Source organism: Electrophorus electricus, chromosome 20 (assembly GCF_041902795.1).
Source record: "Electrophorus electricus isolate QZ-2024a chromosome 20, ASM4190279v1, whole genome shotgun sequence".
Classification (NCBI taxonomy): Eukaryota; Metazoa; Chordata; class Actinopteri; order Gymnotiformes; family Gymnotidae; genus Electrophorus; species Electrophorus electricus.
This window is the reverse complement of record NC_137516.1, coordinates 3,165,461-3,193,101: the sequence shown is the minus strand read 5'-3', so window position 1 is coordinate 3,193,101 and position 27,641 is coordinate 3,165,461. Positions and strand designations below refer to the sequence as shown.

Genomic DNA, 27,641 nt, shown 5'->3' with positions numbered 1-27,641 from the left:
GAGCGTGCGTGCGAGTGTGTGTGTGTGTGTGTGTGAGTGTGAGTGTGTGCGTGCGTGCGTGAGTGTGTGTGAGAGTGTGTGTGAGAGTGTGTGTGAGAGTGTGTGTGAGAGTGTGTGTGTGTGTGTGTGTGCGTGCGTGTGTGAGTGAGTGTGTGCGTGTGTGAGTGAGTGTGTGTGTGTGGAGAAAGGGGAGGGAGAGGGAGATTTGGGGGGGTGGGTAGTGAGTGGGGGATCTGGAGTTCTTGGTTTTTAGCTGGCGAGCGTCTGACTGCAGCCCTGTTCTGCAGGTCCGCAATCTTCAGGCGCTTGTAGTTGGTTAATGTTCCCTAACCTCCCCCCGTTGCGTCTCCTTCTGGCTCACCCTTGCTTCTATGGCAACAGGCCAGTAGACCCAACTAGGTTTAATCTTGCCCAGTCGCCTTCGTTCACACCACAGCTGCTACCGGGCGTTTACACGAGTACTCTCGTATAAAAGCGTGAGCAAAAAGACCCCCCCCCCCCAAAGATCACAGCACAAATGGCTTTGTCACTGAAGGTAGCCTTTGACACCAACCTTTGAAGGTTTCTAGCCGTGTCCGCTACTCCTGCCGTTTCACGTAGATATGGTCACGTGCGGAGAGTGATGTCGGGACGTCTCACGCGGGGCGTTCGTTTGCCTGATCGGTGCAGTTCTTCAGTCCCTCACTCACGGCGACGCCGGCCGTGTGGGAGGCGACGGCTTTAGGGCTTTTTTTGTGGGAGGTTTGTGAAGAATGCAGATCAAAGTGTCTTGTTTTCCGTTTTATGGCCTTTTATTTCCTGGACAGAAAGCCCAGCACTGTAAAACGGAGCAATTTCTTCCTCTTTCTTCTTTCTTTGTATTGGTTCTGCTTTTCGTTTTTTCTCTCTTCCTAAACAAAGCTGCTTCATGATGTACTTGTTTGTTTATTTGTGGGCATTCTTGTTTTGCCCTCTACACACATGTGAAGCTGTGTTGTTTTGTGTTGGTAAACTGCATTATTCATCCTGCTGTGTCCCAGAGGAGCTCAGGCATGAGGCATAATCCGATCCTCTTCTTTAGGGGAGTGCTCGGATCTCATCAGGGGACATTGGAATCTCTTCCACTGACTAGTCTCTCATTTGTCCAAGATGTTCTTTGGGGTCAAAGTCACTGCTAAAGGTCAAGTACAGCGAGTCAGGTGTGTGGGTGCGTCATTCTAGAGGGTCGTGTGTGTGGATGCGTCATTCTAGAGGGTTGTGTGTGTGTGTGTGTGTGTGTGTGTGTGGCAGGGGGGGTGTCTTTCTAGAGGGTCATTCATTGCACTGAGCCCTCCTTCAACAGAGCTATTATGTTTACAAATGCTACTAATAGCATGTGCCATTATCACTAGCCTTCATTTAGGCGTGCGATAAACACCCTTGAGTCACTGAACCAGAAAATGAACCGGAGTGGTCAACTTGGAACTGATTCCCCAAGCAGAAATGTAATATTTAATTCTCCATTTCAATGAAATTGGATAAGAATTGTTAGCCAAATGGAATGGAAGGGGCGGGGTCCCTGGATCTGATGGAAAAGTGCTATTCCCTTTCCATATGTGCGTACCATGACTTTCCTGACTGGCTCCTGAGGCTTAATTTCCTTAAAGGAGAGAAACATGAGCCCAGTCACATGCGATGGAGGATGGGAATGGAGGATTGGCGGCTGGGATGGGGGCGTGGAGTTATGATGGGAATATTCCTCCGATGCCTCTTTATGAGAACCAGCTGTTTCCTTTCTTCTTATAGTTTGTCTTTTCTCACTCCACCTCTTATTGTCTTTCTCATTCTTTCGGTTGCCCAAATACATTTTAATAAATTGGCATCCTTTAAATAGTTTATAGGCTTTATAAATATAAATCTGTAATTGACACATAAGAAAGCCAGATGAAGTGATTTGGATGGCATGTAAAATGAGATATCAGCACTATAGTCCGCAGTGACGTGCAGATGTTTTACAGACATTTGCATGTGCGGAGTCCTACGCCACGTCATTACAGAAGACAAAAGCAGACAAGCTTGGAATCACACGAGAGCAATGATCTGGTTCAAAACAAAGGCGTTTGAATCTGTCTCTCTGATTTATCCTCGAGCCGTAGTTTGGGAATTTGCTGTAAACCTGCTCTAAATGTAGTAACGGGGTGATAACTGATCCTAGAAATGAACTCGGACCTTCAAGAAAGCTGATCTTTGCCGTTCGTGTAAAATCTCCACAGCAGACCTTTACCGTAAAAATATGGCATTCTTAATATTCACCATATCCCTCTACTTGTGTACATACACAAATTTTAAACCTCAGTGTTCCTCTCAGGTCCGTGCAAGGTGTCTGATCTCCTTCCCTCTCCTTCCCTGCGTTCTTATTGGCTCCCACACCTCAAGGACTCTGGGTGTCCCGTCCCCCCCCATCTTATCATCCTGTGTTTGGAGCGTGCTCAGACTGTAAATCTCCGTGGGAAGCTGGGTTCTTCACCCATGACTACGATTTTGTGGACTGCCCCCATGTTTTCAACTTTCCCCTCAGGCGAGCGGGTTAGCGCGCTTGGGTGTTTGTCTGGCGCATGTTTCTCGATCCCCTTGGCTGCCTCCTGCCCTCCGTCCTCATTCCGCTCGGGGATACTTTTATACCCGAGACTGATACATGTGGAGACGGGCCAAAGCAAATAAAGAGCTACCAGCTCATCCTTTGTGCGAGCTGACACCAACTAGCGAGCTAGCGTTCAGCCGCACAGCTAGTGCCTGGCCTTGAGTGGGTCCGACAGTACTAAAACCATCACCTAGGCTAACCTGCTCGTTTATTAAGGCTGGGATAGCAAGATGCGTCACTGAGTGTTTCCAGAAAGGACTTTGTTTTGATTCATTAGGCTCATTCATTGAACGCTGTGAAGTGTTACCTTTGCTGTTATTTCAGATGTTTTTCTGTTGTTGTTTTTGTTCTGAAGTCTTGGCTGGTTTACACGGAATGCTTGTGGCAAATGTTACTTCAGATTATTGGCTTTGTCTGACTTGCTTATACAGGGTAGCTGAAACTTTGAAGCTTTCGTTTTTTGGTTAGCTCAGCCGGCCTGTTTGAGCATGCCTGCTGTTGATAGGATGGTTCCCATGGGAACAGACAAACGAGCAAGCCTTTGCCAGTGACCGTACAGAGAAAAGCAGGATGATAAACTAGTGGAAAGTGTCAGTGAGAACTGGAGGGTGAGAAAAGGGACAGGTTTTTGATACTGAATCATTCTGTTGTACTGTACAAACGGTTTTTTTTTTTTTTGTTGTTGTTTTTTTTTTTTATATATATATATATATGTGTGTGTGTGTGTGTGTGTGTGTGTGTGTGTGTGTGTGTTTACCCGTGTGCTAGGCCCTTGTGAAATTTTTGAGGGTTTTTACACTCTTTGACGCATGGAACTAAAAACACTCGTGGGTTTGTCGATCTGTCAGGAAGTCAGTCATAGAAGTGAGCCATGATGTCACATGGGAAGTGCTGGTGCTTCGTGTGAAAATCAAATGGAACTTTGCATCATCCGCAACTCCCCCCCACTATACTAATGCCCTCGGATTAGAAACAGTGGCCAGGGGATGCTATTTGATTCTTCCTGTTTACCATAGCCAGGAGGGGACTTTTGGAAATGTGGAAGTAAAACTGGTGATGCGTTTTTTTGTGAATCCCAGCATTAAACCAGGCCCAAGAGAAGCGGGAATGTGTGTGTTCCACGCCTCAACCTCGATGTCTTCCGACCTTCCCGACGTCCCCTTGCTTTTCCTTTCCGCCCTGAGCTTGTCCTTCGTGAGGGTTGTCCTCAAGCTCCCATTCAAACCCTGCCCACCTCTCCAGCCCTGGGAACCGAGGCGAGGAAGGCTACCTGAGTCCTGCCTCACCGCCACTGCTGGGAGGGCAGATCGCGGTGCCTGGCGGCGGGGCCCGGGCCCTGAGTCGGCATCGCACGTGTGCAGCCTGGCTGGTTCTACGATGCCACGCGTCGAAGCTATGATCCCTCTCTGCTCCATCTACGGCCGCTTTGAATTTGATTAATTTCTTAACCATTTATGCCGTTTCCGTCGTATCGGGAGAACGGTTCTTCCGTGAGAGCAGAGCTGAGAGTTTGTGTTTTGGATGTGCGTGTGCACGTGCGCGTTTTTATTATAGTTCGGAATCCTTTATCTGCAAAAAGGAGACGGTAGAAAGGTAATGCCGGTGGAAAGGGAGAGAGAGAGCGAGAGAACACCACTAGTGACCACCACAGCAGGGTCTTTTGTGTCTAACCCATTTCCATGTTCTTCTGTGTTGAATGACAGAGGCATTTTCCTGGACACCATTCTGCCCCGGTATGACATAAATGGAGTCCGTCCGCCCATCGGCCAGAGGACCAGGCTGAGCAAAGGAGACATCGCACAGGCACGCAAACTTTACAAGTGTCCAAGTAAGGGCAACAGTTATGTAACCTTGCGTTTAGACGCACAAGCACGAACATTCTCCCAAAACCAGAGCAGGATCAGCCTGGCCGTGTAAAGGGACATCTGTCCATGTATAGGATTTTTGTCGTACTTAATCTGAGAGATTAAAGTAATGCTACACGCTAAAGTAATGCTAATCTTGTTTTTGCGGCTTTTATAAAAGCTGTGAAGATCATCTTTTGCCAGTGTCATCCACTACCTATGGCTTCTGCTTGCCCGTCGTGTGTGTATGTGTGTTGCCAGTGTCATCCACTACCTACGGCTTCTGCTTGCCCGTCGTGTGTGTGTGTGTGTGTGTGTGTGTGTGTGTGTGTGTGTGTGTGTGTGTGTGTGTGTTGCCAGTGTCATCCACTACCTACGGCTTCTGTTTGCCCATCGTGTGTGTGTGTACAGCGGGCAGCACAACCCAGCACGTTCAAATGAGAAACGAGGCTTCCCAGATACAGTTCATGCTGTCTGCAAATAGCTGCGCATCCACGATTGATGTGGCGTGGTATCTTGGCGACGGTCGCCTTGGTGCCCCGGTCTGTGGGAAGGCCGAGTAAACATTGGCTGAGCACAGGAAGTTTGTGCCCCCCACCCCCAGACAGAGAGAAGGGGAGACAACAGCTGTTGCCCGGAGTAAGGCAGCGTTAACGAGCGCAGAGGGTCAGAGGCAGCGTTAACGAGCGCAGAGGGTCAGAGGCAGCGTTAACGAGCGCAGAGGGTCAGAGGCAGCGTTTACGGAACTGTCCTAACACACAGCAACAGAGGCTCTACCAGCTCATTATTCAGGAGGGAAGAGGACATGAGACCTCGGGGTAGCATTTCATCTGGACGGGAGAGTCAAGTGAGTTGAAAGCTTCAAGCTTTGGCAGTGAACTGGATCATTTCAAAAGTGGCCCGTCCTGAGGAGCGCGCCTGCCCTTTGAACTGGTCAGGTGCAGATAATTGCAGCGCTGAGTCGCCCCCGTTCTATAAATGGCCGTCTGCTTCTGAAGCTGGCTGGGCGAGCGTCACGTGGCTTCAGTTTCCGCAGAGTTGGCGTGAGTGGACGATGTGGTGCCATCTGAGGCGAGGGGGAAAAAAGCCTCCCCCTCCGGTAGCGTGGCAGGTCCCGATTTTACGCTGCATCCCCCCCTGCGGTGCCGGTACGCAGCCAGCATGCTTGTTAAATGGCTTTAAAGGGCACAGGCCTCTCCCAGAATCCCCTCTGGCATGCTCACGCTGGTTGGGCTTTAACGAGGCTGCCCAACCTCAAGAACCCTCCCGCCTGAAATGGACTGACCTCTGAAATTCTGGGGTTTCTGCTGACGCTCTGCTCCTTTTCCAAGCATCGTTTAGTGTAGGAGACATTACCGTGAAGGTCTTGGAACAGGGAAAAGGAAAAAGCCTCAGTTCAGAGTCCCGGGTGCTCCGTGGACGGGGCTGTACTCATGCACATGTCCTCCCACCGACTGGTTTGTGTTTGGCTGAATTTCGCACAGAGCTACAGGTGTCTCTGCGAGTTTGTGAAGAAAACCGTAATTTGAACAGGGCTGAATTATTAAGACTTAGTATAGTTTTAAAGGCAACATGTGTGAGATATTGGACAGAGGTGAGTTATTAGTACTCTGTGTAGTCCTGTGGACAGCGGGTGTCGGATTTCGAGCAGAGATGAGTTGAGACTCGGCGCTGTCGTTGTGTTGCTACAATTTGACTTGCGTATCCTATCTACTAGGATCAGGGTGACACTGCATTCTTCTGTGAGAGTGGTGTTCAGAAACGGCACGCCTTGCCTCGCGCACCTCTGAAGATTAAAAACAGATGTGCAGCTCATCACGCTCACATTATCAAGCTCACCGCAGTGTGTTCCTCTAAGCTCTCTCTCCCTGTCATGGTGCTACATCCCTGAGAAGAATATATCACACTCCCCCGTGCAGTAAATACTTCAGTGTGCTGTGGTCAGGGTGCGCCCTCGTGAATGTTGATTGTAAATCACCTTTATCATGAACTTTCTTTTCTCTCCCTCCCCAAATCCTCATCTCTCTCCCTCCCTCTCTCTCTCTCCCTCTCTCTCTCTCTCCCTCTCTCTCTCTCTTGCTCCCTCTCTCTCTCTCTCTCTCTCTCTCTCTCCCTCTCTCTCTCTCTTGCTCCCTCCCTCTCTCTCCCTCCCTCCCTCTCTCTCTCTCTCTCTCTCTCTCCCTCTCTCTCTCTTGCTCCCTCCCTCTCTCTCTCTCTCTCTCCCTCCCCTTCCCCCCCTCTCTCTCTTTCTCTCTCTCTCTCTTTCGCTCCCTCTCCCCCTCTCTCGTGCTCTCTCTCTCTCTCTCTCTCTCTCTCTCTCTCTCTCTCTCCCTCTGGCTGTCGACCATGGTAGGATGTGGAGACAGTCTTCAGGAGAGTAGTGGGAACTTCTCCTCTCCCGGTTTCCCCAATGGCTACTCTGCGTATATGCACTGTATCTGGAGGATCTCCGTCACACCCGGCGAGAAGGTGAGCAGCCCAGCACAGTCGGGAAGCTCCATGGCATCGTCCCTTTTAACCAACTTCGACTAGCCAACACCGCCAAGAATGACATCGGCGCCTCAGCCTTCTTTCTGATTTAATAAGACGAAGAAAGAAACCTTGAAGTAATTAGAGCAATTAGGACGTGCCGGAAGTCCAGATGGCCCTTTAAAGTCTTATAGAATATAGCTCGAATATAACTGTCTCATCTGGGTCCGCCTGCTTTTTAGATCATCCTAAACTTTACCTCCATGGACCTGTATCGGAGCCATCTGTGCTGGTACGACCACGTGGAGATCAGAGACGGATACTGGAGGAAAGCTCCCCTGAAAGGTCTGTCTGAGATAAACCTGCCCCCATCCCCATTCACATCATGAATGCATGAACGTTCCAAAGCCTGTGAATGCAGTTGATTTTAAAACCACGCGTCTGCGTGCTTAGGCCGCTTCTGTGGCGACAAGCTCCCCGAGCCGATCGTTTCGACGGACAGCCGTTTGTGGATTGAATTTCGTAGCAGCAGCAACTGGGTGGGAAAAGGCTTCTCTGCTGTCTATGAAGGTACCTCCAACTTCACCCTAAAACCTGCAGAAACGCCGTGCACTCCTCTGCACTGCCTTTTGACTGCCATTAGCGCCGCCCAGGCAAGCCTGGCTGACCGTGTGCTTAGACTGATGGGGACAGACCAGGACAGCCCGACATTAGCTAGCAGAGGCCATGTGACGTAATCCATTCTGAGCTGTCTAACAGAGATCTGGCCACACGGAGTCGACGCAGTACAGCACGGGTGTGCTTGGAATAGCAGTCATGAGACTGATGAAGGCGTGGTGTAGCCTTCACCTGAGTACAGCCCTCTTTTGAGTGCACTGTGTTGTCTAGTCTAGACTTAGACTCACACTACCTTAAAATCAAGCACACGTCTATCACAGAAATGGCAGCCTGTCTGTGTAGTTTAGTAGTGTTAATGATGATGACTGGAGATGATGATGATGATGGCTAAAAAATTCTACGTCACCTGTATCACCGAACAGCTATCTGTGGTGGCGAGGTTAAGAAGGATAACGGACAGATCCAGTCTCCCAACTACCCAGACGACTACAGACCCAATAAAGTGTGTGTGTGGAAGATAACTGTGGCTCAGAGCTACCATGTAGGCCTAACGTTTCAGTCCTTTGAGGTAAGTAGTAAAGTTACTAGTGATTTTATTAAAAGTTATGAAAGACTTATAAACCCCACTGTTGTTTTTCATGCATGTGTTTTTCTAAATGCAATTTTATGAGCAAAAATTAATTTATGCAAATCTGTCTTCATTCTGCATATTTCATTTTTACAGCGCTTGTACTTTTTTCGGAGATTATTTGAAAGCTGGACTGTAACTGGGCTGCAGGAATCCGTGGAGATATAAACGAACGTCTGTGTTTGCTGTATGTTGGACTCCTGCTCTGCTCTGCCTACCCGTTCCAGTGCTGCGCTGCAGCATGACGCCTGTTTGGTTTCGCAGTGTTTGGTTTAGACTGCAGCCAGCTGGTGTAAATAAAACAACGTGTTCTGCATGATCCTCCCACGAGGAGCGCAGGCCGTTCAGACCGCTGGCCCTCGAAGGGAGGGAGCCGCATCGAGTTGTTCGGAGTGACGTTAGGTCATGAAGTTGGGTCTCTTTCAGGAGATAAATTTGTCTGGCTGTTCCAGCGCGTTGCATCTCCGTTTCTGCCTCTGTATCACTTAACCACCCCCCCACCCTGCCTCTCCAGATCGAGAGGCATGACAGCTGTGCCTATGACTATCTGGAGGTCCGGGACGGAAACTCTGAGAGCAGCCCTCTCCTGGGCCGCTTTTGCGGATATGACAAGCCCGACGACATCAAGAGCAGCTCCAACCAACTGTGGATGAAGTTCGTCTCCGACGGTTCCGTCAACAAGGCCGGCTTTGCCGCCAACTTCTTTAAAGGTGAGCAATGGAGTGCACTCCCTGGAAAGCTAGGTACAGGAATGGCATGCTCCCCGGGAAGCCTAGGCACAGGAATGGCATGCTCCCCGGAAGGCTAGGCACGGGAATGGATTGTGCTTCCAGAAGGCTGGGCACAGGAATGGAGCGTGCTTCCCGGAAGGCTGGGCACAGGAATGGAGCGTGCTCCCCGGAAGGGTCCACGTTCACTGTGGAGACGACAATCTCCGAGCCTCTCGATTAGCCGGCTGCGTTGTTGTGAATATCGTGACTGTTGTTTGTCTCCACGTGCCCGCCACCCCTCCTGCTTTATAAGGAGGGTCGGCTCAACCCCGCCACTCCTGTGTGTCTCCGCAGAGATGGACGAGTGTTCGCGGCCTGACAACGGCCGTTGCGAACAGCGCTGCATGAACACGCTGGGAAGTTACAAGTGCGCCTGCGACCCGGGCTACGAGCTGGCCGCAGATAAGAGGAGCTGTGAGGGTGAGTATGTGACCCCTGAACTCCTCACGACCCCCTCGTCGTGACCTCAGTGTGGCAGATGAATGGTGGAGGGCTAAGAAATGGCCAGACTGGGTCAAGGAGGAATGACGGACGTCATTTGATTCTGCACTGAGAAACTGTATATCTGTAGAATGTGGCGTGTCATGAAATTTATTTCATAAGATTTCCATAGCGATGTGTGTCTCTCTTTGTAAGTGTTGAGCTGTATTAACAATCTTTCAGTTTTCTGAATGCAACCATCTGACACTTCTTGAGCTGTAAATTCAGTGGTTCACACAAACTTCAGGAAAACACCAAAACATCATTCCCTTAAATCTGCCCATAAGTCAAGTTCTCCAGTTCCAGTTTCCTCTCAATTGTGACCACATACTGCCTCCGGTGGCCAGTCCATGTTACTGCAGCAACTGTTCTAGCCAGTTTAACCCCACTTACATTCCACCATGTTTGGTGAGCTATTTAGGGGAACTTGAAACCTTTAATTTGTCATGATGTTCTCTGTTGCAGTGACTTCAGATTTATCCAAGTTACATATCCTGTATTCATGCTGTCACTGCAAAAAAAAAAGTCTACTGCTATGTTGGGGTTTTTAAAAAGATCACTTCCAGATCTGCAGTTCTGTTCAGTTCTGTCCCCTTTTCAGGTCTGCAGTTCTGCTACCTGTCGTGAGCCGAGCGTTCAGCCTTTCTGTTCCAAGTGGAGCCGCCTGTCTAGCAGCTCAGCTCCGACACCCATAACCCCGCAGAGACTCCGCTACTGTTGCGCAGAGGGCTGACAGGCTCGGGGAGTGGCGGGGTTCCCCCGCACACGCCGTTGTGAGGCACAGTATCGTTGCACACCGGGGCCGGAGCTAAATACAAACTCGGACGTTCTGGTGGCGGCGTGTGGTTGCCATGGCAATGCCACCGACTCCCCGGGCTCGCGAGGATGGCCGTCAACAATGCTTGCCGATCTGAATCTTGCTAAAAATAAATGCGTGTGCCGTTCTCGCGCATACTGAGCTTATAGGCCCGAGGGCTTTCTTCTTCGGAGGCTTTAATTAAAGTCCAGCTGTCATAATTGCGTACACTAATTACAGCATGTTCTTAAGGGGTAATTGATGAGCCCTGGTGTATGCCAAATCCAGGAGCTTGGGGCAGGGACATCTAAATCTAAGTGCTGCCTTTGTGGCCACGGGTTCTACGCGGGCACTGCACAAGTGTGATCTTTCGCGCGCGTTCCCTTTTTGAACCGGCTCGGGTGCCGTGCCGCCACGAGCGGCACTGCTGCGTGAATCGTGCGTCCTTCTCGTTTCCCGCGCGCTCGCTCTCTCCACACCTCCCACCTTCTCGTCATCCACGGGCCATTTAGCTGCTTCGGCGCCTTCCGCGCGGCGGGCCGACGGAGCTCCGTCTCTCCCCCCCACCTGCGGGCGTGACGAGGGCGCCTGCACGCATGCTGAGGCGGGACGTCTAACGGAGCTTCTGCCTCTCCTGTTCCTCCTCCTCTGCCTCTCCAGCGGCCTGCGGTGGCTTCATCACCAAGCTGAACGGCTCCATCACCAGCCCAGGCTGGCCCCGCGAGTACCCGCCCAACAAGAACTGCATCTGGCAGCTGGTGGCACCCACGCAGTACCGCATCACTCTGCTCTTCGACGTCTTCGAGACCGAGGGCAACGACGTGAGCACTAGGACTATGTTCTTATTCATTGCTGCATGGTGGTTGTTGTTGTTGTTGTTGTTGTTGTTGTTGTTGTAGTAATGGTAGTGGCTGGGACAGATCACAGATAAATCATGCTACACAAATTGTAGCACATGCACTGAACTTAAGGTATCCAGCTACAGTTCCCTTTCAGTCCTGGTTCCTGATTTTCCCTCGGCTCAGTGGGTTGGATTGATTTCCTCTAGAAATGTTTGGTGTTCCAGGTTCTGGGACTCCTAAACTCCAGATGGATTTAAGTGGAGGTGTGTGTGTAGGGGGGTATGTAGTGTCTTAGTGATCAGATCATGGGAGCACATGAGGAGTAGAAGAACCTTGGGGCTTTAAAATTCAAAGGGTTCGTTCGTAGGCTTGGAGCCAACCAACTCATTTCACAGCGAGAGCCAATCAAAACAGTTCACACTGAGACCCAACCAATTCAGTTTGCACTGAGGGACAACCAATTCAGTTCACACTGAGAGCGTATTGTGGAAATATCAAGAGCTCTTTCTCTCATGCCTTGAGTAAACGTTTGTTTGGGGTTGTCTTGAGCAGCTAAGGTTTGTCCTGACCCACACTGCGTCTGCAGGTCAGCTCGAAGCAAATGGGATTAAATCCTCCGCAGGGCGGGCACAGCGATGAAGCACTCCTGCCTTTCCCAGCCTGCTCGTCTTTTCCCCCGCACAGGTGTGCAAGTACGACTTTGTGGAGGTGCGGAGTGGACTCTCCGCGGACTCCAGGCTCCATGGAAAGTTCTGCGGCGTGGAAAAGCCAGAGGCCATCACCTCTCAGTACAACAACATGCGCATCGAGTTCAAATCCGACAACACCGTCTCCAAGAAGGGCTTCAAGGCTCAGTTCTTCTCAGGTACGGGGAGAGCTCGCTAAGGAGAGAGTCAGAGAAAGACACTTTAGTCCTGTGAGAGGTGGTGCCGGCGAAAAGGAAGGCAGTGTGTGTGTGTGTGTGTGTGTGTGTGTGTGTGTGTGTGTGTGTGTGTGTGTGTGTGTGTGTGTGTGTGTGTGTGTGTGTGGTCACTAAGCTTGCTGCCTGTCTGCTCACAGATAAGGACGAGTGCTCGAAGGAAAACGGCGGGTGCCAGCATGAGTGTGTGAACACCTTCGGCAGCTACAGTTGTCAGTGTCGGAGCGGCTTCGTGCTGCATGAGAATAAACACGACTGCAAAGAAGGTGAGAATAAGCGAACACCCACGCATGCACGCCACCTACAGAACCGCACGGAAGCCCCACACACACACTGCGCTTTTGTAGGAAGCTATCAAGGCCGGTCTGTTCTCCATTCTGCTTCCATAGGGTGGAGAAACAGATTTTGCTCTGTCCCCTTAAGCTGATTTAGATAAACCTGTAGCTAAAGAATGCTGGTGAGCTGTAGGAAGCCAAGAGCAGCCTGCTCGCGGTTATTTAAAACCCTCCCTGTCGATCTCAGCTCCCTGACACTAACGCCAGGAGGGTATTTATAGACCATCCTTTCCAATTGAGGATAAGGCACAGAGAGAGAGAAATTAGAGGCTGGGAGGGTGAACCATTGGATGGGTTTCAGTAAAAATCAAAGGAACAAGAAAATAAAAGATAAAACAGGGATGAAAGAAAAGAAAGTACGAGCTGGTGTGCAGAGTGTTCGGGTCGGGCGTGTGTCCCGAGGATGACCCGAGTGTCCTGTTCCTTGCCGTCCTGCAGCTGGCTGCGATCACACCGTGAACAGCGTAAGCGGAACCATCACTAGCCCCAACTGGCCTGATAAGTACCCCAGCAAGAAGGCCTGCACCTGGGCCCTGTCCACCACGCCAGGACACCGCATCAAAATCGTACGTTCCCACCAGTCTGTTCTCCCCCTTCACCTTCCGGACAGGTCCGCGTATCGGACCGAGGAGAGTCCACGTTACGTGCGCTAATAATCACCAGAGCCGCCGGTCCTGGCCGAGGTCAGGCAGGGCGTTTTTTTGTTTTGGTTTTTTTTTCCTCACTCTGCCGGGTCTCCCTTTGCCCCGCAGGCCTTCAACGAAATCGACATGGAGCCCCACCTGGAGTGCGCCTACGACCACGTGGAGATCTACGACGGGCGCGACGGCAAGGCGCCCAGCCTGGGCCGCTACTGCGGCTCCAAGAAGCCGCTGCCCGTCACGTCCAGCGGCAACCGGATCTTCGTCCGTTTCTTCTCCGACAACTCTGTGCAGAAGAAAGGATTCGAGGCCTCTCACACCGCAGGTGCGCAGGTGGAGCTCAGCGCGGCGCTCCGACACACACACGCGCGCACACACACACACACATATACACCCCAGCGTGCAAAGACGGCGCTCGGTTCTGCTGTGCCGTAGAGCCGTTCGGAGAATTGATTCTTACTCACACTGCGCATGCGCTGCAGAATGCATCCGTAGAGCCACTTTGTTTTCCTACCGTTCTAAGATTTTCAGGGGCGCGCGGAAGCTTTGTGCGCTCGTGCGTACGCTACAAGGCCACTGGGTTGTTTATTAAGCATACCTGTTCAGGAACCAGCCGGGCAGCTGTGTCCTGTCCCATTCGGTCACCTTCCCGGGCGTGCCGGTCACGATTCCCTCCCCTCTGTTCCCAGAGTGCGGCGGTCATCTCAAAGCAGAGGTCAAGACCAAAGACCTTTACTCGCACGCCCAGTTCGGGGACAACAACTACCCAGGCGCGTCCGACTGCCAGTGGGTGATCTCTGCCGAGAAAGGTTACGGTGTGGAGCTCATCTTCCAGACGTTCGAGATCGAGGAGGAGGCCGACTGTGGCTACGACTACATGGAGCTGTTCGACGGCGCAGACACCAAGGCGCCAAGGCTGGGTCGATACTGCGGTTCTGGGGTAACGCCTCCTGCCTGGTGCTCCGTGTGCCTCAGCCAACGGGAATCAGACATTACGGTTTTAGATGGGCTGCGTTAAATGATTAATGAGGCTACATGGCCTCCATCCTCTGGGCCCAGCAAAAAAAATTTAAAAATAATAATCATATGCACGATGTAGCGTTTGGATTTCAATAGTTTTAGGTTTCAGGTTTGAAAAATTCATAGTCGGATTTTACTGCTACACCTTGTACAGCTGCGTTATCACGTGCTCGTCGCAGGCAGTCACTTGTGAAGCACTACATCAACTGTAGTGTTCATTAAACCAAGCCTTTGGCAGCATGAGGTTCTCACAGTGCGGTTCTCTCCCGCCTTCAGCCAGGAGACCCGAGCAGTAAATTAGACAGCCCAGAGTCTCTGGTTCCTCCGTCTCCTTACGTCCTGGGCGTTAATGCGGCGTCTACACCAGGGGGCACTAGCTAGCCTCACTGACATGTAGGAGAGACGTAATGAAAAGGGCGTTGACAAAGTGGATGGGGGTTGGCGTGAAGCATAATCTGGGATTGTGCTGCCTCCTCCTCCTCCTCCTCGAAGGCCTTTTTTATTGGCTGTGATCTTTTGATCTTTAGATTTTTCACTGAGGGATAAAAGTTCTAAAACTCCGATGGTACTGACTGGACGCTTTGCCCTGGTGCGACGTTGTTTGGGTCGGCCCTGAGTTTTGGGTGTAAGCGGGTACCACCGCTGAGCATTGGCCCACCCTTTGGAGGCGGAGCCACAGAGGAGTCAGGGGCTTGCTGGCATGATGGCTGTGTGTGTGTGAGAGGGAGAGAGAGAGAAAGAGAGAGAGAAAGAGAGAGAGAGAGAGAGAGAGAGCGAGCCCACAAGGGGCGATTCAGTTGTTAAGAAAATATTCCACATAAAGGAGGAGAGATTTCTCTGTTTTAGAAGTAGGAAGACAAAAATTTCTTAAATGTTTGATTTGACTAAAAGTGCCTGTTGATAATGGTGTCTCGAAGCTTAACTTGCAGTTTTAATGAAAACAAATGTATTCAGTTAAGGGATAATGCCAACATCTCTGTGTCTTTCTCCCTCTTTGTGTGCTTGTACGTGCATGTCCTCAGCCTCCCGAGGAGATCTACTCTGCTGGCGACTCTATTGTCATCAAATTCCGCTCGGATGACACCATCAACAAGAAGGGATTCCACGTTCGCTACACCAGCACTAAGTTTCAGGACACTCTCCACTCTCGTAAGAAGTGACCCCTAGTGGCCGGGAGGGGCCATGCAAGGCCTAGGGGGAAGAGTAGGGGCCCCAAGGGGAGGGCCTCACCTGTCGCTCGGAGCCCCCCGGCCGCCAAGAACACCCAGACTCAACGGACCAGCCGCAAGAACGCCAACCGCACCTCAGTAGTTCCCAGGGGCTCTGGCGCCCCCTACTGACTGTGAGGAGTAAAGCCATTCCGCAACCGACCTTGTTTTTACCTTTTTTATGATTATGATGTGAGGGTGGGCTTGGGGTAGGAGGAGGGGAGTTTATCTGGACTGGGGGTATAGGGGGGAATTCCGGTTTGGGGGTGGGGGGTAGGTGGGTGGTGTGGGGATTGGGTAGAGGAGCATAGCTGACAAGGTCCTGATCACCATGGATCCTATGTTTTGTTGTTTTGTTTTTTATGAGCCGAAATAAATGCTATTGAAACAAACACACACACACACACACACACACACACACACACACACACATCCGCATGTGCGAGCACAAAGAGAGAGTCCTCAGGATTTCGACAGGGAGGGAGTAATGGAGCTCAATGAGACAGGCGGCAGCACCACAAATGAAGGAGACAGATGAGGACCAATCGATGAAGGAGGGATCAAGAGACGGCTCCATGTGTGTCCCTGATGCATTATGGGAAACCTCCATCTTTGTTTCTCTTCACTTTTGGCGTACCTCTGAGCCCGGCCGGATTCATATCCACTACTTGAGTTATTGACACTGTATGTCAGAAAGATGCATGTAATAACAGGTATCCGGGGAGGGGAGTGGGGTGGAGAAAGACACCCAAACGGGAATTTTAAGATGTGACTGCACCTGCGTTTATTAATCCCATTATTTTTCCTGGCCAATCATCCAGGAAGCTCCTTCCCATATTACCATAATCACGGAAAATTAAAAGAAGCAGTTATCATATTAAAAGACTAAAGAACAAAAATGTGGCCCTTGTCTGCTGGCTGTTTAATTTCTATGTCCGACATGATGCGTGTAATTTTGACCTTCAACACACACCTTCCTCCAGCTTCTGTTCCTTAATGACGTCCCCTCAGATGAACTAATTCCTTCAACTGTTCTCTCCAGTCCTTACACCATGCCCTAGTTTTTTCTCCTTCAGAACATTTCTCATTTCACAGTTCTCCGGTTCTTTTCTGTCTTCCTCTCGCGTGGTCGGGGGAGAGGGGGCTCTGCGCTCTCGCCAGCTCACTCGGATTTTTTTGTGTTGCTTCTTTCTCTTTCTGCTTTCGTCTGCTTTCGCCATCTCTGCTCTTTCTCTGTCTCCCTTCGTTCAAGCCTCGCTTTGTTGGGCGAACACCTCCCACAATCCCAGTAATATCTCAGACGGGCGGCTGAGAAAGGTATCGGCGCGGTTGAGCCGGATGCGTTAACATCTCGGAGGTGCGCCCTGCGAGTTCTTTTACGGGCAGGCATGATGAAGGGTCTGGGTGAGGCTCTCCTCGCCGTAGTGGAATGGCTGGATATATTTTTTAAATTCCTTGATTGCCCTCAGTTGCCTTTAGAAGCTCTCATTTATACCTCAGACTTTGGCTAGTATGTGCACACATACCCCACACGCTGTTCCAGGGCCAGAGGTGTTGGGGAGATTCGGGCAGATCTCGGATCAGTTGGAATGGGAAACTTCAACCAACCAAGTACCTCAGTGAGCAGCACAGAGGCTGTCTGGAGCTTCTGTGGAAAAATGAGTCTCATGCATCATCCACTGTTTATTCTAAGAATGATTCTGTACAAGAGTGGTCCGCATGTGCACATTTTCTAATGAATAAAGAAGAATCGTGTTTTCTGTTCCTTTCGTGAGCATTATGTTCACATTCATATAGCCGCCCTCTAGAAACGGAGTAGTAATGGATGAGAGAATTCATTGTAGAAGCCTCGTAGTAGCGTAGGCCTTGTGGAGTTTTAAGATGCGTGGGGTGTAGTGTCTTGGCAGTCGTCTCTGGGTCAGTGCCGTTCAGCCCCAGATGGCACTTCAGTGTTGCTTCACTGGTTGTTTTCTCTGTGGTCATCCTCGTGCATGTCCTAGGTGTTGGGCTGCATCCGCCGCATTCTGTATACCGGCTCTCCCTCGTTCCTCGCTCACTGCGTTCTCGTGCTCGTTCCGATCCCACTAATTTTTCCAGGCCCTTTTCAAGAACAGGATACGATCGGATCTGCCAGACTAGTGGGAAGCGTGTACGTGTTTGTGTTTCCGTGCGTCCGGTGTATAAGCTACCCAGAGCTTAGCTGATCAGTCGGAAGCATTCTTTTCTCCATCTCCGGCCTAACCATCCACCTCACCCTAAATTATTTACCAGGTGTCCCCCCTTTTCCCACCTGCAGAAATCTTTAGAAGGCGACTGGTGGGTTTCCTTTCATCTCTCACTGAGCCTGTGATCTCCTCTGATCTTCTTCTTTCCCCTTCGTCTCTGTGGATTTTTCCAGCTTTCCTCGTCTCAGGTTTCATCGCGCCAGCTCCAGTCTCCCTCGCACCGGCATGTGTTCACTTCCGACCTTGCACGCTCCGGCGTAGGTGACTGTCGCTCTCGGGCTGTGAGCTGGTGCAACACTTATGGAAGGTAAAGGTTTTTCAAAGCAGAGTCGTGGTTTGAGTTCAGCCAATGCCATGTTCCCTAGCTGCCCCATCCCCACCACCATGCTTTTATTCTCTTCTGACATTGGCTCTCTAAAATTCCAGCAATTGTCTGATGAGCACTGACCACCAAACAGATTTTCTGTTGAGGAGAGTATTCATTTTTAACTCGATACACTTGTATTTGTATTCTATTTAGCTTCTTTTTTTTTTTTTTTTTAAAGTGGTGGAGTGGTGGAAGTGTTGTAGCTCCACTACTGAGTAGTGAGGCCATGGCCTTGTGATCTGTAGATAACCCATAAGATGATGCAAACAGATGTGTTTTAGGTAATACTAATCCAGTGGGGGAGATTAAGATTAATGGCCCTGGATTTATCTAATCTGTATGGTTGTGTATGTATTGATCTAGTCACCGTAGCCGATCAGATCTCACTTAGCAAATATTGGAAGTGTTTGTGCCTTTCATCATATGTATGTATGTATGTAAATATGTTCGTTATATCAAATACACTTAACCGTTATAACCTGTTGAGAAATAAGCCTGTAATTGCAAAAAGAAGATGCAGTTTATTTATATTGTATAGCTGATTACTGCTGATGTATTGCACATAGTATTAACCGGTGCATCCATTTCATAAAATGTTATTTTCATTTGAAAATGCCTCATGTCACATTGTCTTGACTCATAGATTCAGGAGTCACAGCAGACTTTGACCATTTGGTGGATATATTTAAAGAACTCACTTTTTTAAAAGAATAAATTTTTTTTTCTTGCTCTTGTTATATTAGGGTCACATTGTAATCTAAAACTGACCTTAAACTACATCTGTCCCCAACTTAGATTGAACATGGAAACAACATTCATCATCAGATTCTTCAATAATGTACAAAAGTATTTTATTACATAGAAAACATGAGGTTTTGCACATTCATTATATGTATCTCTGTTTAAGTGTCTCCAAACGCTTTGAATTTGGACTCTGTAGTGACATCTTGGTTGTAAGTGCATAGTTATTAGGGTTTTGAGAAAGGCCATACATCACTTCCTCTTCCTTTTGACTGATTTATTGTACCTGGTTTTCTTTGTTTATCAATGGTGCATCATTTGACTAGGTTATGAAAGTTCTTTTTTGACAGGAACCCACGTTCCATTGCACTGCATCCAGTACAGCAAGAAGTACTTCTGTAAACCTCTGGCCAGACGGATCCCCTTGTCAGAATGAGTTTGTTCTATGTGAAAAAAGAAAACATTTCATTTGCTAAAAATTATCTTTAGCCTTTGATGCAAACCTGTTTTTATTTTTTTTTGACACATTTGGTTGTCTGAGATCAAATCACTTCATTGGAGCAATATCATGTTGGTGCATCCAGGGCTTCTCATTGGCATATCCATTATAAATGACCTCCCCATTGCATTATTAATAGCTAACTGCAGTTTCAAGCATTAAATATTAAATGGAATTGATGGAAAAGTCCAAATAAAGTCAAGTAAGCGCTTTACTTAAAGTGGAGATGATGGGTGATAACTTGGAGCCAGGACTTGACTATGCTGGCCACAGCTTTGGCTATGGTGAGTCTCATTCCGAGTGACGTAGGGACGTTGTAGGATTATTAGCCTATGTGTTTGAAGTAGGATTCACTTCTGAAGAGACTTTTGTTTGGCTAGATTTTATATCTTGGAAATGTTCATTTTTGAGACGTGATTACTTGATTTCGTGGGTCCCTTTTCGGATTCTAGGCAGCCAACACACTGTTTATTTAACATTGTATCAATAACAACCACTCCATTAAAAAAGAGAAAGAAACACTGTAATGTAATGAAAATAAAAAACATTGAAGCATGACTTCAGCTGAGCAGATAGAGGCTCATCAGGGGGCCAGCAAAATCTGCGGCACAGAGCACTAGGCAACCCGTGGCAGCTCTGGGGAGGAGAGAGAGACTCCATCATGGAGATCGAGCAGCTCAGAATTGAAATATCATCTCTGAAGCAGTCCAAGTCCAAAAAAGGGTCAAGTTGTTGAAGTGGTGACAACTGCATCTGCACGTCTGTTTACGAGACATAAATCACACCACGGAAAAAGACTGAAAATCCCCACGAGCCAACTGGAAGGAGTTTGGTGGGTGAGAGCCAAAAAACACCACAAATACATCAGATAAACAGTTTTTAAAATGAGCAATTCAACAGAACCATGTTCTTTTTTTTAAAGTGTGATGGCTACCCTACAGTACAGTTTCACAGCAATTTAAAAACCATTACCACAGCCTATGTTTACCACAGTTTCACAAAACAAGTCCTCATATGAAACACATCTGTAGTCTGTACTGTGTTCTTCACAGGAGACTATTAAACAGAACGGATAACCTTTGGAAGAAAATAAGTCGCCTGCCTGTACAAATGTGGTAAGGATTGATCTTCCAAGATCATTAGTTTGAGTACATAATCAGCCTCACCTAGCTTCCCTAAAGGGCAGGGAATGCTGCTTGGGACCACAGAACAGTATTTATGTAACACAGCTTTGTTCTTCTCTGGCGCTCCTCTCAGGACCACAAAGGTCCATCGCTGTCACTGCTGATGTTGGAGTGACATTTTAATATTATTTTAAAAGTCAAGTTCTGCCGCTGAACCCCCCCCTACCCCCACCCCCAAGGAGAGAGCTGAAGAGAATACTCCAGATTTTTCTCCCTTTCTCTTCCTCTGTTTTCTTGACTTCCCCTTCAGCTTTCTTGTTTAATATTAATTCCAAGTCAGGTTCTGCCTCTCAAAATCTGTAGACAAAGAGAACCATGGAAAAGTAAACTGATGCTTTTCTCCATGCAGGGTTTGTTTGTGGGGCTATTGCATGATTTAATTATTAGCTGATTTAACATGAATTTAGACCTGGTTCTTTCCTAACATCTAATATGTCCCCTTGTTCTTTGTTTACAATACAATTCTTCATCAGCGGTGTTCCACTAGGATCACTCTTTGGTCCCTGCAGATCTCATGAAAATATACAGTAGGTCTTCATAATCTACATACAAAATGCATACAATAAAATGATTCCATTTTTCAGTTGTCATGATTTCGACTCCCCATCTGTCGGTAGGCTGATGGACCAGGTGTCCTCTTCAGGCTTATGTAATGAACGAGCTCCAGGATCTAGGGACCAAGTGTGACCCTGTCCACCAGAGGAGAACCACGCAGGCTCCCACAGCGAACACCGCCAGGCTGGCCTTCAGCACGGCTCGCGGGGGGCGTCTGAACTCAGGAGGACCCATTGTGGCCAGCAGGGCAGTTGTCATGACCAGGGTGAACAGTATAGACACGGCAGTGTTGATGGCCACAATCTGACCAAACTTCGAAAAAGGTACGATCACGCAGAAAAAGAGCGGCACTGTGGAGATCACCGTAGTGACTGCGCTCGATACTATGGCAACGCCCACATGAGACACCGCATCCAGCGATCTTTGTTGCCGTTTGGCTGACAGATCCTGTAGACCACAGAAATATAGAAAACACGCATTATTTAAGCGTCAACAAGGTTAATCGTTCTAAAGGTCTGTAGTTTCTCACATGATTGTTTGTTGTTTGTTTGTTGTTGCTTTTGACAGAAATTCACTTTTGTCTCAAACCTGAAAAGCCAAACTTGGGTGAATACAGTAGAGAAGGTTTTTGGTTTAGGATTTCATGAAACACATCCACAGGTGACACAAATTTCTACGATATTTACCGGTGACATAAACACATGCACAAAGGCAATAAACTGTTTATGTCTGCTGAGTATTTCTGTCACCCTTTGCAGTGATTCGTGATTGGTCACTGTTGAGCTGCTTTGTGTTTGTTTGTTTTGCTTTGTGTTTGTTTGTTGTTGTTGTTGTTGTTGTTGTATTGTTCCCTGTTTAAGTGTGGCTCTCACCAAGGGAACTGAATGAGTTATGTTCAGACTAGTGGTGTCCATTGATTTAAAAAATGAAGTGAGTTAATCACAATATCAGATTAATGTGATAATCATGATTGATCATAAAGTTAAAAAAATGTAATGCACTTTAAAAATAGTAATACAATATTAAAATATTAGTGTTTACTTGTATTTTGGAGGTAGATAAACAAATACAATGGGTAGTACTGGAAAATAGGAAAGCATGATAAACCGGTTAGAGGAATCTTTTTTTTTTTTTTTACTTCATCATAAAATCTCAGCTTAGTATTATAAGATTTGTTGAAATGGTGAATTTGTGTGAGATGACTCCACCAGTTCATAAGGTCTACGTCTCTTTTAACCAGTCGCTCAGGCAGATCAGCTTCGACATTTTCAGATTACAGATCTGCCTCCTCCTTCTCCACAGTGTGGCCTGCCAAAGGACAGCCTCTTACTGTTGAGACACGCGTAGCTAAGTACCTTTGTGCAATGTGCAGACCATGATGATCTATTGGTTATCTTAGTTGTCGCCTTGTTGATGGACTTGCCCTGGCCGCACTCTGCCAATGGTTTGACGGATACGGATATAAAGTCATACCAGCATCTTTGCTAAGTACCAGTATCTTCGCTAACAAGACTTATGCTTCTGTGCAAACATAGTTCATCACTGCGATATGTGCACACAACTTTAGTTTTATCTAAACTTCCAGCTGGAAGCAATAAAACGAAAACGTTTTATAAAACCAAACTTTTCGTATTCTCTGCATTCATGCCTTTCAATAACCCCTCAGAGATTGTAAAAATTTGCACGGGATTTATGGGGGGAAGCTGGGGTCAAACTGGGTTATATGATTCATTTGCGTTTAAAAAAAACACATTACGTTTTTCAGATGAATGGCGAGCGTTTAACGTTGACGGCCCAGGTTCAGACCTTCAGTGTATCCAGACCCTAATATCTTTTAATATCTCCTACTAGCACTAGGTTTTCTCGAAGAGTGAATACTCGCCTCTGTTTGATCTAGCTTCTTATAATGTAGATGGAAACATGATGGGTTCCCATGCCACAAAGGAATTCATCGTGGCACAAAATGAGTTTTTGCGCTACAGGTCTTTTGTCTCTTAAAACAGGAGATTCAAACACCACATGCGTATGTTCGGTTCTCCCAAAGCCAGTACGGACACAATGGCTCGGTTGGAGCCCCTACCGTCTCTGGATTGCCCATCGGCGCGGTTGCCACATCCCCAGCGAGCAGATAGCCCTCCACCAGATGCAGGCAGTAGTCCACGGATGAGCCCACCAGTATGGAGAGAGAGATGGCCTCCACTGCCCCCATCTCCCAGCCCAGCCAGTACATGACTGCAACCACCAGGCCAACCACGCCTGCACACAGGTAGGCCTTACACAGATACTGCTGCGCCCTGCACTGCAACCTGCCGCTCAGTTTTCACTTTCATCTGTACCGCAGAACACGAGTCTTTGGACATTTCGTGGTCTCTTCGTTTTCTTATTAGCCGGAGAAGAGACTATCGTTGCCGTGGGTCTCGTCTCAATCCCTGGACGCTACTGCAGCGCTTATTGTTGATTACACGCATTTAAATTGTACCACTACATTCTAAATCCATATCTTTTTTTATTTGACTTTCGGCCAGCTGAACCGGCTGCTTGAAAGTATTGTGTTTTGAATCTCTTGGGCATTCATTAATTTAATGTAATCGGTAGTAGATTATATTTTCCAGTGTGTATTGCTGTTTGGTTTGGTGTATTGCATTAACATATAAATGAGTTTGAAATAAACTAAGGTTTCAAGGGTAAATGCTTTCCATCATCGCTGTGCTTAGTCCGTTACTCACACAGGTCCAACAGAACCGTCCCTACAGAATAGGATAAAAGTCCTGCCACGTGACCCTTATTTCAAGGATGTTTAATGGAATTTAGACAGACATCCAGTGTGATGGACTTTGGCCACACACACACACACACACACACACACACACACACATATATATAACTTCCTGTATGCTGTTATGGTTCAATTATTAGTGTAACAAGTCTCTTCTAAAGAAAGTATCTTCTAAAATTCTATTGTTCCTGCAAATAACCATTCTAGTAAAAAAAACAAAGTTGCCCTGTCAAAGAGGAGGCAGGCGGGTGCAGCGGCCTGTGTGCACATGCGCAGAGGAAGGCTGTTCGAAAAGGTAAAGACTGCTTAAACATGCTTACGGAAACCAGGCCACTCTTACCCAGAATGCTAAGCAGGATGGGCAGCAGCAGTAGTGGGTGTGCAGTGAAGACAGCTACGGATGCTATACAGATCGCCAAGGACAGGAGTAAACTGTAGAGGGCGCTCTCCACACCTAAAGTCAGGGGTTAAAGGCGTGCTTAGGAATTTTGTGGAACAAAGTACACACTGAAAATCCCTCCAAAGATTTTAGAACATGATGCCCTGCTTCTCAGTATAATCACTCGTAATGTTGATCATTTATTATTTATTTCGTAGTAATAAAATAATGAATCTAAACATAATTCATCATCTGTGACACCTTTGAAATGTATTCCCTCTCTCTGACTTGCACACACACCTATGATTTCCATGAAGATCTGTTTCCAGTGTTGGCAGGTCTGGAACCCTCGCCTCAGAGCTGAGGTTTGTGGGAGAGATGCCAATTGCTCCTGCAGGAAACTCTCCCATTGGAGGAAATCAGAATGGGTCTGAAACGAAGACTTCCCTTTGTAGGTGGTCTGTGTTTTTAAAACAAAATAAGGAAACAGGATATACATTTCACACTGTACAACATAACAGCCTTCAGCAAACCAAAGAGTTTGTTGTTGTTGTTGTTGTTGTTATTGTGGAAAGCAAGAACTCACTGACTCAAAGGCCATGGAAATCCAGTGTACCCTCCCACCCTGCATACCAACTGCACCATGGGATAGCTGACCAGGCAGGAGGTTGGGTTCAGGAAGAGAGTGACACTCAGGATGGAGGAGAGGAAGAATGGAGGTAAGGCTATTTCCTGAGAGAGAGAGAGAGAGAGAGAGAGAGAGAGAGAGAGAGAGAAATGAGGTTTGAGAAAAGAAAAGGAAGACATGATGAAGCCAACAAAAAGTTATCCCAAATGATTTGGGAGTGTGTGTTTGTGTGTGTGTCTTTTCACCTGAAGGCAAACACTGTGCTCCGCCAGGCTTGACGAGCTTTGCGTTGGCGCCGATGGCTTTGCAGAGCTGGCACAAGTGGCCGATCTCATTGAAAAGATCAAAGTCTGGATCATAGACCACGCTGCCCTTTGTGGAGGGAGTCAATGAAAATCAATCCAAACGCACTGAAGACTGAATCAAAGCAAGCCGAACACATCTACGGTGCACCGAGCCACTCTGCGCACTTTGTCAGGATCTCGCTCGAGGATTCAGTGTTGGAAACTGATAGTGATCCAATCATACTTCAGGAACCACTGGGGTACCCAATAATAATAATAATAGTGTAATAATGACTGCAGTGTAGACATAGATGGTTGATTAGCCCGTGGCCGTGTGTAGACAGCAGGCAAAGCTAGGTGTGCCAGACAAACAGGAAGGATAAGCAAGTTCACATGCAGGTCAGGACGTGATTTAGTCCCATGGCGAATTCTGCACCATGGATTTCAGTGTAATGATAGCAGAAGACATCAAAGAAATGACTAAAAGTACAAAGAGGTCTTTCCTGTGTCTCCATTGTTAGTTCTTGTTTCCAACACGTCCCTCACCAGTTCTGAGCATGTGCTAGGTTTAAAAGTTTAGCTACAAATGTTCAGTGCACAGTATTTCGGTGGGTGACTGGGGATCATTAAATATCAGCTAGTTAAATGAGCCCCATCATCAATAGAAGTAAATGAGGCAAGTTATTGTCATTTATTGCAAAATATGTCCAAACTCGGAAACATTGAGATGCAAGAAATTAGAAAACTGACAAAGCAGACATCAAATAACAAAGATGTTATAGAAATGCTCGGAGCTGCGTTCAGTACAGTCCTGTGATCGTCCCCACATTCCCATGGATATGGACGACCGCTCTACGAAGTGCAGTGCTGGGAACATGGTCGTACCAGATCTCCAATTACGTGGTTGTCTGCGTGCTGAGTGCGATTCACCCCCAGTATCCCGAACACCACGAATACCATGGCACCCGTGTCCACTAGGGGGCGCACTGCTGGCTCCCCACATCCACCGCCACTGCAGGGGTTAAAGCCGGACGTTGTGGAGCTCTTGACCTCGCTGGGGGCTGAACAGACAGAGAGCAGTTTCATATATTATCCACAAATAGACGCAGCACCAGGCCCGTGAGCTGACTCTGCGTTTTTCCCCCACATAACCGTACCACATCACACTAATCTTAAGCTGTGTATTAGTCACGAACTCGATTCCACTTGACTAGACTTCACCAGGTTAAACTCTGAGATTTAAATAATGACTCACTCTTGGAAGAAACTCACGCGCACACGCTTCCCTTGAGATTGCAGTGCTGCACAACTCCGGTCCATTGCAGCAGTGAGGTCACTCCCTTAACAACACAAGCCTGAGATCAAGTGTTGGTGTGGGGCAGCTGAACTAATACCCACTCTGTCAGCCAAGCTAAAAATGGAAAATCCCCAATAAAATGCACCGTGCTTCATCTGTTAAATGTAACACGCTCAAAGAGATATTCCCCTAATAGAGAAGCGTCATGTGGATACAGCCATCCACAGTAATGCAGGGGTCTAGTTTAGGTTTTGTGGTGCCGACTTCATTTGAACTGTGTGACTCACCCGAAATAGCACACAAAAACACAGACTCGTTTCGAACGAGGAGCTGGAAGAAGCTCATCTTTTGGTATAAAACCAGACAGAAAGGAAAAGAATCGGTGTAGATGAATGAGGGTTTTTTGTGGGGTACTGTATGGTTATTACACCGCAAATGTTTTACGCCATTCCGTTGTGGAACGGCAGGCAACAGAAGGGCCGATCTATTCAGGTCATGTGCTCGAGGTACAGAGCAGTTGACTCTGCTCTTGATGCTTCCTGTCAGCCTGCTCACAGTGCTGGATCTACGCAGAGCTATGAATAATGCATTCAGTGCAATAAACGACGGCTGTTGGGATGGATTTGCGTGCGCGTGTGCTGGCTGTGGGTCTACCTGCAGAGAGGGGCGCATAGAAACAGCCCTGAGCTGGACCGTCTGGGCCAGAGCTGATCATACAGCCAGGAGGCCCTTCACACACACGGCTGGGGTACGGGCTGACTGTGTTCTGAGCAAAGTACAGCTTCCTGAGAGAGAGAGAGAGAGAGAGAGAGAGAGAGAGAGAGAGAGAGAGAGAGAGAGAGAGAGAGAGAGAGAGAGAGAGAGAGAGAGAGAGAGAGAGAGAGAGAGAGAGAGAGAGAGAGAGAGAGAGAGAGAGAGAGAGCACTTTTAATCTGAGTGCAACTATAAAGCATTAGAAATGATTGTACAGATATTTCACAGCAAAATAAAGAGTGACCCTTCTTGGAAAAAGATTTCAGTATATTCTTTCTTTCCCTCACCTGCTGTTTTTCTGTTCGCTCAGCGCCACAAAAAAGCTGAACTCTGACCTCCAGCCATGGCGGAGGTCGCACGACCCAGAGCTCAGCATCCATCGCGTGCGGGGGTGATAGGCGTGCGAGACACACACTGTTAACTGAGCGCTGAAGTTACCATGGCGACTGCCGTAAGCCTATTACCGTGACAGCAAAACAATCATAGGCTTATAAGTCAGATTGAACAGTGGCATGAGGGCTATTGGAATCCACAGAGGGGCCATTGGAACAAAGTGCAGCTCTATTCCTGGATGGAGATCGACTGCGTGAAAGATAACAGCGTGAGTGAAGGTGTTTATGCTTTCTCCCACAGGTATAAGTAATGAGGTTTATGGATTTTTTCCAAAGCTACGCAGACACTGCAACACAAGCCCATTTTGCTCAAGCAAACAGAGATGGGAAAGGCACTCTTATTGACCTTGGAGCCAAATAATTGACCATCTGATTGCCACTGTAATTGATAA

At 48.0% G+C, this 27,641-nt stretch overlaps 2 protein-coding genes across 7 annotated transcripts in view; one reads left to right on the top strand and one right to left on the bottom strand.

Annotated features, from left to right (window-relative positions):
• bmp1a (bone morphogenetic protein 1a) overlaps positions 1-15,402 on the top strand; it is a 41,531-nt gene extending 26,129 nt beyond the window's left edge. For both annotated transcript variants that reach the window (XM_035536498.2, XM_081703059.1), the window contains 14 exons: positions 4,303-4,427; positions 6,797-6,912; positions 7,155-7,257; positions 7,366-7,482; positions 7,953-8,098; positions 8,673-8,868; positions 9,223-9,348; positions 10,865-11,025; positions 11,731-11,911; positions 12,106-12,231; positions 12,739-12,866; positions 13,053-13,266; positions 13,631-13,881; positions 14,984-15,402. In XM_035536498.2, the coding sequence (XP_035392391.1) occupies positions 4,303-4,427; positions 6,797-6,912; positions 7,155-7,257; positions 7,366-7,482; positions 7,953-8,098; positions 8,673-8,868; positions 9,223-9,348; positions 10,865-11,025; positions 11,731-11,911; positions 12,106-12,231; positions 12,739-12,866; positions 13,053-13,266; positions 13,631-13,881; positions 14,984-15,121 (2,128 nt within the window). In that variant the 3' untranslated portion in view covers positions 15,122-15,402. The remainder of the gene's footprint in view (positions 1-4,302; positions 4,428-6,796; positions 6,913-7,154; positions 7,258-7,365; positions 7,483-7,952; positions 8,099-8,672; positions 8,869-9,222; positions 9,349-10,864; positions 11,026-11,730; positions 11,912-12,105; positions 12,232-12,738; positions 12,867-13,052; positions 13,267-13,630; positions 13,882-14,983) is intronic.
• A 3,406-nt stretch (positions 15,403-18,808) lies between these two features.
• disp3 (dispatched RND transporter family member 3) overlaps positions 18,809-27,641 on the bottom strand; it is a 29,278-nt gene continuing 20,445 nt past the window's right edge. For 3 of the 5 annotated variants that reach the window (XM_035536290.2, XM_035536291.2, XM_081703055.1), the window contains 9 exons: positions 27,145-27,314; positions 26,759-26,889; positions 25,693-25,868; positions 24,769-24,895; positions 24,482-24,627; positions 24,196-24,355; positions 23,857-23,970; positions 22,821-22,996; positions 18,853-21,187 (listed from right to left, as the gene is read on the bottom strand). In XM_035536290.2, coding sequence (XP_035392183.1) covers positions 20,831-21,187; positions 22,821-22,996; positions 23,857-23,970; positions 24,196-24,355; positions 24,482-24,627; positions 24,769-24,895; positions 25,693-25,868; positions 26,759-26,889; positions 27,145-27,314 — 1,557 coding nt within the window. In that variant the 3' untranslated portion in view covers positions 18,853-20,830. Of the gene's footprint in view, positions 21,188-22,820; positions 22,997-23,856; positions 23,971-24,195; positions 24,356-24,481; positions 24,628-24,768; positions 24,896-25,692; positions 25,869-26,758; positions 26,890-27,144; positions 27,315-27,641 lie in introns of all 5 variants that reach the window. The other 2 variants (XM_081703056.1, XM_081703057.1) reach the window with 2 other exon arrangements.